Source organism: Octopus bimaculoides, chromosome 29 (genome assembly GCF_046866305.1).
Source record: "Octopus bimaculoides isolate indiv1 chromosome 29, ASM4686630v1, whole genome shotgun sequence".
In the NCBI taxonomy this organism is placed as follows: Eukaryota; Metazoa; Mollusca; class Cephalopoda; order Octopoda; family Octopodidae; genus Octopus; species Octopus bimaculoides.
In genome coordinates, this window is record NC_142956.1 from 14914462 (window position 1) to 14926961 (window position 12500).

The window sequence follows — 12500 nt, forward strand, 5'->3', positions numbered from 1 at the left end:
ATATAGTGGCGTTTTCAAACTTCTGATATATATATATATATATATATATATATATATATATATATATATATATATATATATACACACATATACATTTCTATTTCTCTTTTATTGATTATTACAGTCTGCAGGATGTGTAAACATGCATACATGCATACATACACAAACACACACACACACACACACACACACACACACACACACACACACACACACACACACACTCACATTTATATATATATATATATATATACACATATATATTATATACATATATATATATCATACATATATATATTTATATCACACACGCACACACACACATAAAGTTTTAACTTTATATATATATCTATATATATATATATATATATATATATATATATATATATATATATATATATACACTCTGCATTTGTGATAGTCAATAAAAGACAGATAGAATATAATTTATTCTTTCTCTGTGGCCCCTGCGGCCCGTTACCAAATGATCCACGATTGGGTGATTGGGGTGCTTGCCATCTGTTAATTTGTAATAAGAAAGGAACAGACAGACCTGGACTGTCGTCTCTGTAAAACTATAATAATGTTACTGAGTACGTGTCTGTCTATGTAACATTTATCTTCTATTTTCAGATTACAATGAATGTTTGAATAATCCGTGCCATTCTTCGGCGATCTGTCGCAACATTCCGGGATCCTACGAGTGTGGCTGCAAACGTGGTTACAGAATGACCGATGGAAAATGTGTTGGTAAGTAAAACAGACACCCCCATAAAAAAAAAACTTCAAAGACAAAAGAAAAAAACGAAACACAAGCAAATTTATCCCCTCACCACTTTTTTTTACCAGCCATGGCTTTAGTTAAGACGTTCGTTTTACTATCACGTGGTTATGGGTTCAATCCCACTGCATGCATGGTTATTTTGGTGAGTGTCTTCTATTATAACCCTGGGTCGACCTATGCCTTGTTAGTGAATTTGGTAGACAGAAACTGTGAAGCTAGTCGTACATACATACATACATACATACATACATACATTGCTCAGTGGATTTCAAAATAAGGCTAATGATCAGCAGAGTGGAGGCGCAATGGCCCAGTGGTTAGAGCAGCGGACTCGTGGTCATAGGATCGCGGTTTCGATTCCCAGACCGGGCGTTGTGAGTGTTTATTGAGCGAAAACACCTAAAAGCTCCACGAGGCTCCAGCAGGGGATGGTGGCGAACCCTGCTGTACTCTTCCACCACAACTTTCTCTCACTCTTACTTCCTGTTTCTGTTGTGTGCCTGTAATTCAAAGGGTCAGCCTTGTCACACTCTGTGTCACGCTGAATATCCTCGAGAACTACGTTAAGGGTACACGTGTCTGTGGAGTGCTCAGCCACTTGCACGTTAATTTCACGAGCAGGCTGTTCCATTGATCGGATCAACTGGAACCCTCGTCGTCGTAACCGACGGAGTGCCAACAACGATCAGCAGAAAAGAAAATACTTTCAGAAAATAGAGAAAAGAAAATATTTACACTGAACTTTTGAGAAAATTTTAGTTACACTACCCGAATTACAAGTTCGGGTTTATAACTGTATTTATTGGAGCCCTGGGATATGTAATGCACTGCCTAAATGCCAATCTTGAGAAATTAGGCTTCTCAAAACCTGAAAGAAGAAAGTTATTCGAAGACTACAGATCCTGGAAACATATGTTTGGGATGCAAACTGATTTACACACAACCATGCCTGTGTATACCTCCTGATATTTTTGTGTGTGTGTGTGTGTGGGGTGGGGTGGGGTGTATTGAAAGAATAATGATGATGGTGATGATGGTAATAGCGATGATGATGGTAATAGTGATGATGATGATGATGATAACGATGCGGCTTAAATAAATGGCAGTGGGGCTTAAATATATAATTTAATCTGTCCGCTAAATACACTGATTTTGATTTTGTTTCAATTTTTTTTTTGTTCAGATATCGACGAGTGTGTGATGCGACCCTGTATCCCCTTCGGTACATGTCACAATACTCCAGGATCCTACAAGTGTGTTTGCAAAACTGGATACGAAAGAAATGGGAGGAGATGTATTGGTAAGTTAGATTTCACAAATAACGTATTTTCTGGTAATCAAGTCAAGTTTTTCTTATCAAAATTTACAGTTTAAAACGTAAGTCGACTTATACAAATTACTATTGTGCTAATATATATATATATATATATATATATATATATATATATATATATATATATATATATATATATATTATTTTATTTAAAAGAGTTCCAACTCTGTCTGTTTTTTATGTTTTATTTATATTCTTGTAAAATTAATGTGGGATATAGAATATGGAATATATAATATATAATATAAAAATGGATGGTACAATGAAATGAAGTATTGAATGTCTTATTGAATATATGGAATATGTCTTATTGAATAGATGAAATATTGAGTGTTCAATATAAAGGATTAAATATATAAAGGCGAATACCTATTTTCAATACCTTGTGGTATTTCATCATGGCCGGTATCTGACAGACTGTAACAGACTATATTATATATTCCATATTCTATATCCCACATTAATTTTACAAGAATATAAATAAAACATAAAAAACAGACAGAGTTGGAACTCTTTTAAATAAAATAATATATTCCTCTATACACGATCATACAAAACTCTTTTTTTGTATTTATTTTTACTCATATATATATATATATATATATATATATATATATATATATTAAATATATACTTTTATAAAACAAATTTTACAAAATATATAGTATCTGTTAACAGTCTTAGCCAAAAACTCACAGTTGAGTTTTTGTATATATATATATATACATGTCTCTTAAAGGATAGAGCTCAAAATCAATGCATTGAAGATACTTTATTGCAGCAACAATTATAATAACAGAAACAACCACAATAAGCCAAACCTATGCACATTTCAATAGGGTATCCCGGAAAAATAAACCACATCATAAGATGTCTCGTAAAATATTGTAACAAATTACAACATATTACAAATTTCTGGATACTCCATCTCATCAGGGTCGCATTATTGCCATCACCAATACTATTATTAGCAAAACACACACACCATCCAAGAGGGTGAAAGAATAATCGACGGCACGCAACCTACCATCGTTATTTTCTTACAGAATGTAAACAAACCAGTCAACCGAAATCCAGCGGCGTACACCGCTTCGACGTATGAGAGTTAGCAAGACACAGCTGAAACCGTCTGGAAACATTCTAGATGTCAGACTCCCAATCTTGGTCCATGCTTGACCTATGACTGCAGCTCAGTCAAGAAGATGAGCTGCAGAAGGACTTGTCACACGGCAGATGCCCAAACTGTTCGCCTTCGTTTTTGTTGTTGTCGTTGATACACCATCGCAGCGATTTAGATATATCTGAGGATGGGTTAGCCTGAGCGCATGCCGTTGTATCAAAAAGGACGGCATTCCGAGACCACCACGAAATGGGTGTTGACAGCAGATAAATTTTCTAGCCAGCAGAACCTAATTCTTCCTTAAGAAGCAATACCTTCGTCCAACTCTTTATAGAAATATTGAGATGTTTCCTACTAACGGCTTTGTCCAGGCGGTACAATGCTGTGAGCGTCCGGCAAAATTATATGCCAAGCACCCCATCTGGGTCCAGTCTTGAGTTACGGTTGCAGCTCAATCAACGAAATGAGCAGCAGAAATACGTGTCCCGTGAAAGACGCCCACACCAGCTCGCTTTCGTTTTTGTTGTTATTACTTATACACCATCGTTGCGATTTAAATATATCTGAAGAATCTTGCCCATAATCAAGAACGCCATTTTGAGACCACAACAGAATAGATATTGGCAGCAGACGGATTTTCTGACCTACAAAGCTACCTGATCCTTCCTTAGGAATTGGTTAAACAAGCGCTCCAATCTGGTCAGAGTTTTCCTTGGGACAATTTACGACAGTTGCTGTTATGGTTGTTGCTGTTTCACCTGTCTCTTCCATATATTTTTTTTTTCTGATCCATTCGTTTCAATTTCCAGACATCAATGAATGTGAAAAGAACCCCTGTTCTTCCAATGGTCGATGCCTCAACACTCAAGGATCCTACTTTTGTGTGTGTAACCGCGGATACCAAAAGGAAAACAACAAATGTGTTGGTAAGTCTCTCTCTCTCTCTCTCTCTCTCTCTCTCTCTCTCTCTCTCTCTCTCTCTCTCTCTCTCTCTCTCTCACACACACACACACACATATACATAAACACATCCACACATCCACGCAAACACGTGTGTATGTGTGTATGTGAGTGTACCTTTGCGCGTGTGTTCGTGTAAATAATTATATACACAAACATACTTGTTTTGTTTAGCTTTCTCGTTTTCTCTCTCGCTCTCCTTATCTCCCTCTCTATACACCCATATATATATATATATATATATATATATATATATATATATATATATATATATATATATATATATATATATATATATATCCTTTATTCTTTTACTTGTTTCAGTCATTTGACTGCATATATGTTGGAGCGCAGCTTTTAGTCGAACAAATCGACCCCAAGACATTCTTTGTAAGCCTAGTACTTATTCTATCGGCTTCTTTTGCCGAACCGCAATGTTACGGGGACTTAAACACACCGGTATCGGTTGTCAAGCGCTGGTGGAGGGACAAACACACACACACACACACGCACACACATGAACTCACATTTTACTTTCATCGTAAGTTGAATTTAACGTTAGCTTCTTATGAAGCTAAATTTATAAGTTCTAAAGTTGCACAAGAATTCCTTACTGGGCAGTTTAGCTTAATGATAAAGCACTTGATGCACAATCACAGAGATGTGAGTTCGAGTCTCATGGCTGGCCGGTAAAGTATTTTTCTGCAATGTATGGATAATTTATTCTGTTCACGCTAAATTTATTAGCATTATCACGCGTTTGAGAATTAAAAAAATATTATATAAGCAACATTTTTGTTTTAATTTTCAGACACTAACGAATGTTTATGGAAGCCTTCCCCTTGTCCGTCCAATGCCTCTTGTCATAACAGCCCGGGATCCTACAACTGTGACTGTCAATCCGGATACAAAGTGGATGAGACGACAAAGAAGTGTGTTGGTAAGTAGAATATTTTACAGTCCTTGAATAAAAGATGGGATGGGCACGGCTGGAAGATCTTTGATCATGGCTCTGTTGAACAACGACTAATCTGGAGCTACAGAACAACAATGATTACAGCTGCTAATACTAGGTGGCGAGCTAGTAAAATCGTTAACATGCTGGGCAAACTGCTTAGCGGCATTTCGTTAGCTTTTAAGTTCTGTGTTCAAATTCCGCTAAGGTCGACATTGCCTTTCGTTCCTTTTGGGGTCGACAAAATAAGCACCAGTTGAGTACTGTGGTTGATGTAATAGACTAGACTCCTCCCCCAAATTTTCAGACCTTTCAGTCGAAACGAATATTATTGTCAAGGGGGCATTTCGTACGTCTTCACGGTCCGTGATACTATTGCTAAAAACTAAACAGATTGAGGGCCGCTTATGAAGGGGACATTTCTGCTCTGTATCAATTTGATTATTAGCCTGAAAAGAAAGCCCAGTCGCTTTCCAAATGTTTCTTTAGTCTTAATTGATTTCTTTGATCAAGGTGATATGAACTGGTAGAATTGTTTGTACGCCAGACAAAATGCTTACCGGCATTTCGTCCGTCTTTACGTCCCGAGTACAAATTCCGCCGAAGCCGAATTCGCTTTTCAACCTACCAATCGAATTTGTGGTCAATGTAATCTATTTATCCTCTCCCTCGAAATTGCAGGTCTTGTGCAAAACAATTCGAAACTAATTTCATTGTTATTGTTTGTCTTGTATTTATTTATTTAACAGATATCGACGAATGTCAGAATAAAGGAATCTGCAGCCAAAGATGCACCAATACACCCGGATCCTACGTTTGCTCCTGCGCAGATGGTTATCAAATATTCATGAATCGTTACTGCGTGGGTAAGTTAATCATATCACTAAGATTGCCTCGTTCATACACACAGACACACATGCGTGTAGATTTTACTATAGAACATACTATTACAAAATATAGGCGTAGGAGTGCCTGTGTGGTAAGTAGCTTGCTTACCAACCACATGGTCCCGGGTTCAGTCCCACTGCGTGGCATCTTGGGCAAGTGTCTTCTACTATAGCCTCGGGCCGACCAAAGCCTTGTGAGTGGATTTGGTAGACGGAAACTGAAAGAAGCCTGTCGTATATATGTATATATATATGTATGTGTGTATGTGTTTGTCTCCGTAACTTAGCGGTTCGGCAAAAGAGACCGATAGAATAAGTACTAGGCTTACAAAGAATAAGTCCTGGGGTCGATTTGCTCTACTAAAGGCGGTGCTCCAGCATGGCCACAGTCAAAGGACTGAAACAAGTAAAAGAGTAAAAGAGTATCATAATCCTGGTGTTTGATCAGCACACACACACACACACACACACACACACACACACACACACACACACACACACACACACACACACACACACACACACACACACACACACAGACAAACACACATACACATATATACAGACTTCTTTCAGTTTCTGTCTACCAAATCCACTCACAAAGTTTTAGTTGTCCTGAGGTGCCACGCAGTAGGACTGAACCCGGAACCATGTGGTTGGTAAGCTTTTTATCACACAATCACGTCTGCGTCTATTTATGTATATTTTCGTCATTTTCAGAAATTTTTACTTACTTTTCTTGTTATTTTCTCTCTCTCCTTATTTTCAGATATCGATGAATGTAGATGCCAGAATGGTGGATGTCCCTTCCCTCTCAAGTGTATCAACACACCAGGGTCCAACTACTGCGATTGCCCTTACGGGTTTACCTCTAAAGACGATAAGTGTTACCTAATGCCGAACGTGAAGCTGAACTACACTATACCAGGGAATAAAACGGTTATACCGAAAGTGAAACTACCAGTACTTAAACCATCTGGAAGTGGCTGAAACCGGTAGGCTAGGTCTTAGATGGAACGCATACCATTTCTACTTTTCTTTCATTCTGCTCAATCGAGGCCAACGTGAGAATTAAACGATATCTACAATAACAGCAACAACTATAGCTGCTACTACAATTAGATAATACAATCCCAGATACACATAGCCTAACCCTCAGCGCCTTTTAATAAAATCTATAAGACCGATATATATCGAACATAGAAAACAATCACCGGTCAATTTTAGGAAATTTATGTGAGGACACCATTTTGGGTTACTTCATGAACAAGTCATCTCGTGTGACTTTCTAAGTAACCATCATATGACTAGGCTATCCACATATTACGTGACCGCCACACAAGATCCTCCCCCCTCTCTCTCTTCCTTTCTATCTATTTATTTGTCTATCTGTCTGACAGTCTGTCTCTCTGTATGTATGTATGTATGTATGTATGTATGTATGTATATGTATATCTGTCTGTATGTGTGTCTGTCTGTCTGTCTGTCTATCAATCACACAAAGTCACGTGATTACAATCCCATCACCCCACTGTCATTCATACGCTTCATCATTGTTGTATATTTTGTTGTGTTTATTATTTGATTAGTTTCATTAATTAAATAAATAAATAATAATTTAATCAAAAATATCGTGTTTATTCGTCTCTCTCTCTCTCTCTCTCTCTCTCTCTCTCTCTCTCTCTATATATATATATATATATATATATATATATATATATACACACACACACACACGAAGATGGGGTGGGGTTAGAAAAGTTCCTGGCTTTAAGGCTATCGTCGCAAAAGGCTTGGTTCGAAACCCAAACTTCCGAGTTCTTTTACAGGGCTTAGAAAAACTGAAGGACCGCTGTAATAAGTGTGTGAATTTGAGCGGGGAATATTTTGAATAAAATAATATTTTACTGAAGATGCCGTATTTTCTTGACCCAAAACCAGGAACTTTCCCAGTACCCTTCGTATGTATGTATGTCATTATTCAGTTTATTTCAAGATTTCCTGCCAATAGAGAAAGAACCGGTTTCTAACCTAGATCCAAGGCTCCTTCATTGGAATTTCAACATCAACAGCAGGGTATTTTTGTTTGTGTGTATGTCTCTTCTATTTTTTAAAATTATTATAAATCTTCCACTGAGGAGGGAACCGGCTTCCAACTAAGATACAAGGCTCCATCTTTGGGATGTAGTTATCACAGACAAATTCACATTCGGAACTTGAGAAAAGTCTTGTATATTTCTACTATTCCACTCACAGATTGCACTTGTAATGTATGAATCAGCCGGTCAGTTTCTCTTTCTGAAAATCCCAGTTTATCTAGATTCTCCTTTAAGCATTTACTAACAAAACCCAGTGCTCCAATTATTATTGGTATGAATATGAATTCATAGTCTGGATATAGAAGCTGTAGGTCTCGAAGCAGTTGTCTATAGATATCCACTTTTTCTTTGATTTTCAAAGAGAGATTTATATCTGCAGGGTAGATAGCCTCTATGATGGTACATATCCTTGCCCCTCTGTCCCAAACAACAATGTCCGGCATGTTATGCTTATATTTGACAGAGGTTTTGATGGGAATATTCCGCCAGTATTCCTTGAATTGGTGTTTATGAATGTATTCCATAACAGAGGGATTTTCTAAGTTTATTTCAGGACAGTCTTGGATGGGATATTAAGTTACTTATTACGTGTGTTAAATTTCGTCAAGGTTTGTGTAAGCACCTTATGGCATGTTCTAGTCTATTATTAAGTAATTTGTGTCCTGGCGTAAAGATTTGGTATATTTCTTCTAAACACGACTCCCAACTATTTCCTCCTGTCCTGTACGGTTTAGCCGTACTAATTATCTTGCGCTCTGTGGTAAAGCTATCGTTCCTATCTTTAAGGGACCAGATTAGTCTGTTGAAGCTGGTGTTGTTCATGTTATGCTCTCTCCCCCGTGTGTGCGTGTGTGTATGTGTGTGTGTGTATACACACACACATGCACATTTAGCAATAAATAAATAAATAAATAAATAAATATATATATATATATATATATATATATATATATATATATATATATATATATATATGTATATATATATACACAAGCCCGAGGCTATAGTAGAAGACACTTGCCCAAGGCGCCACGCAGTGGGACTGAAGCTGGAACTATGTGGCTGCGAAGCAAGCTTCTTACCACACAGCCACTCCTGTGCCTACACACACACACACACACACACACACACACACACTAGTAAATGGCCTATTGTTTTTTTTTATGGTCAGAATAAATGTAGGTAAAACAATATTGAAATATAAGACCAAAATACGTATAATTTTTTAATCTCTTTTTAGTTCTGTATACATCTTTATATACAACAAATCACAGATAGGAAATTTTGGCAGTCAATGTCTGTGCGTATAACGATTTAGTGAATTTATTATTTTCATAACCTGGACGCTTGTGGGGGGGGGGGGGGTCCTCTTGATATGGTAAATTGACCTGACAAGCAAAACTTACGCCTAATAGTGAGCAACATATAACTGACCACGTGTGAACACTTTAGCGGGGCGAGAAATTGAGGTAAAACAGTAATAGATAGATAGATAGATAGATAGAGAAATAGATGGAAAATGGATAGATAGACAGACAGTTAGAGAAATGTATAGACAGACAAATTGATAGATTGATATATATATATATATATATATATATATATATATATATATATATATATATATATATATATATATATATATATATATATATATTAATTCTCTAAATGAAGTATTAACAGTAACTGCACGATAAAGTGTAGTACATTGCCACTTAAGTGTGGCTGACCCCTAGGGGTGGATGTTACTGTTGCTTTTAGCCCCAGGAGGACATCTCCTCCAGCTGGCTTATCGACACACGACTGTGTCCTGTTTGCCAAGGGAAGTTATCCCTCTCACCTCGGTCAGCAGCACGAACGTATCCGGATTTCAGGGTTATTTCCCTTCGTCGGCGTTCGACAGCTGATGACCTTGGTGAAAAAATAGCAGTCAAATCCTGACTCTTTATTGTGGTTTTAGAGTCAGGATTTGACTGCTATTTTTTCAGCGTGGTGGTATCTCTTGATACCCTGTATTATAATTTTAAATAATTTATATATATATATATATATATATATATACGGTTTAGATATAGATTCAAGGCTTGAATATGGTACTTATGCGAAGGCACCCGAATATCACATCCCAAAAGGATGGGTGATTAAAATCAAATAATATATATATATATATATATATATATATATATATATATATATATATATATATATATATATAATAAATGACTATATGCATATATACGTACATGTATGTACATAACTTACATCTACCTGTATATATAGATGCATATCTGGGTACAGGACATTGCAAACAAAGCGTAGACAAAATGATAAACGAGTACAGAAAACACACAGGCCACATAGAGAACATTTTCCTTCATCAGCTGCTCCCATTATCTCGGTAGGTCGGTAGGTCGGTAGGTTTGTATGAATGTATGGAGGTAGGTATCGAGCTAGCTACCGAGTTAGATAGATAGATGGAATTTCTCGTGAAGAAAATAATTTATTAAAATTTAACAGAGAATAATACTTATGTAGTGAAACTACCTCCCGCCATTAGATACAAACTACTATCGCCATTACATACAATCTTCTCATTTAAATATAAATAAATGCGAGCGTAGTAGAGAACCCATTCCTTGTCCATCACGTGACTGATCATTATTCGAATCGGCAACTTCTTCGAACCGTTCCCGCCAGAACGCAAACTGACCAATCACGGCCCCTAATAAGGTCACGTGATAGAGTATATTTCTACCATCTGGTGAGCCAATAGTTTGTTATAAATAGCTTTAACTCGGCGGCCAAATTTGTCTCGGTCCAGTTTCTCTCTGAGAACTGTTCCGTGTACCACACGACAGCAGCAGCAGTTCCAGCGACCACTTCAACAGCTTCGTCCAGCCAACGATGACCACCGCCGTCGCCACATCAGCAACAAGAGTCTACGACTACTATCCAGCATCATCGTCATGACCAACACGATTCTACGATTACTACTACCAAGCATCAATCTCCACCAGCGTCAACTTATTTGCAAGTTTTCTTTAGAGAAATATAGGTGAAGAGGCTATATCATTGATGTAATGTGTGGAGGATGATGTGTCCGAAGATGATGTGTCCAGAGAAGTATAACGATATCCTATAGTCTTGCGGATTACGTGATCACGTGATATTATATAATACCTTGATACTATGTGAACTGAGGTCCCCGTTTACAGGCCGCCGATAATAAATAAAAGGTTAAATGCTTACGGTATGCACAGCAGCAGTTCCATTCCTTTGTGGATAATACATTTATTGTGTTTATAAACTAATTGGTTACTAATTTCCCTGGGACTGTTCAAATGATATAGAATCCCTTGATGAGAACCCAATAAGATTAGAAAATCGATTAAGGTTGTTTGTCATTTCTTTTCGATCAACCGAGAAATATTTGAATTGTTTTATATATAGGGTGGAGTAGAAGTAACGCCCTTTTATATTGAATCATGTTGTTTTAATGAAACAATACTCAATAAATTTCCCAAAACGAATTTTTTTCCATTCGTTTATTATTCGTTTCTTTAAGTAATGCAATAAATTTGTATTCAATAAAAAATTACTTAATAAACATTTATATACTATAAAAGTTATTAAATGCAAAAAGGGCGTCATTTCTGCCGCACCCTGTACATGTATGTATATATATATATATATATATATATATATATATATATATATATATATATATATATATTAAATATATATTTTTTAACCAAAAAATTTGGTAAAAAATATAGTATCTGTTAACAATCTTAGCAGAAAACTCACAGTTGAGTTTTTGAATATATATCAACTTTATTATTATTATTATTTGTTATTATTATTGTTATTATTGTTATTGTTGTTGCAATAAAGTATTTTCAACGGATCAATTTTGAGCTCTATTTAAAGTTGATATATATATATATATATATATATATATATATATATATATATATATATATATATATATATATATATGTATATATATTTCAGTATCTATAGGCAAATTAACTCTATTTACCGTGGAGAAAAAAATTCTTTTTTATGGTGGAAAAAACAAAACAAAATATAACTTTTACATCTTTTTACCATTAGCGAGAATTTTTTCTTTGAGGTGTATACATACATATCGCACAAACAGAGACTTCTTTTGAATTTATAGAATCATAATTATTGATATAAAGCAAATTTGAATGTATGTGTTTGTGTTTCTGCATATATAATGTTTAGTTGTGGGAATGCTCCCATGCATGTTTTTGTCGGGGACTGCACAAAGGATTTCCAGTTCTCATGTATGTACAAAAGATTTCCAGTATGCACAGTAGCCGCGATGGCAAAGAA

At 36.1% G+C, this 12500-nt stretch overlaps 2 protein-coding genes and 1 long non-coding RNA gene across 3 annotated transcripts in view; 1 reads left to right on the top strand and 2 right to left on the bottom strand.

The window, feature by feature from the left end:
* LOC149130362 (uncharacterized) overlaps positions 1 to 12500 on the bottom strand; it is a 253238-nt gene that overhangs the window by 9434 nt on the left and 231304 nt on the right. The window lies entirely within an intron of this gene.
* LOC106867472 (uncharacterized) lies at positions 591 to 7668 on the top strand. The gene is made up of 6 exons (XM_089345632.1): positions 591 to 750; positions 1968 to 2084; positions 4047 to 4163; positions 5009 to 5137; positions 5902 to 6018; positions 6809 to 7668. Exons 1-6 carry the CDS (start codon positions 729 to 731, stop codon positions 7027 to 7029), a joined length of 723 nt encoding a protein of 240 aa, XP_089201758.1. The 5' UTR covers positions 591 to 728; the 3' UTR covers positions 7030 to 7668.
* The window catches only part of LOC106867483 (opioid growth factor receptor-like protein 1), a 95634-nt gene continuing 95362 nt past the window's right edge, over positions 12229 to 12500 (bottom strand). Inside the window, exon 6 of the mRNA XM_089345633.1 lies at positions 12229 to 12500. This exon is cut by the window's right edge and continues 2507 nt beyond it. The gene's annotated coding sequence lies outside the window, so the exon portion shown is untranslated.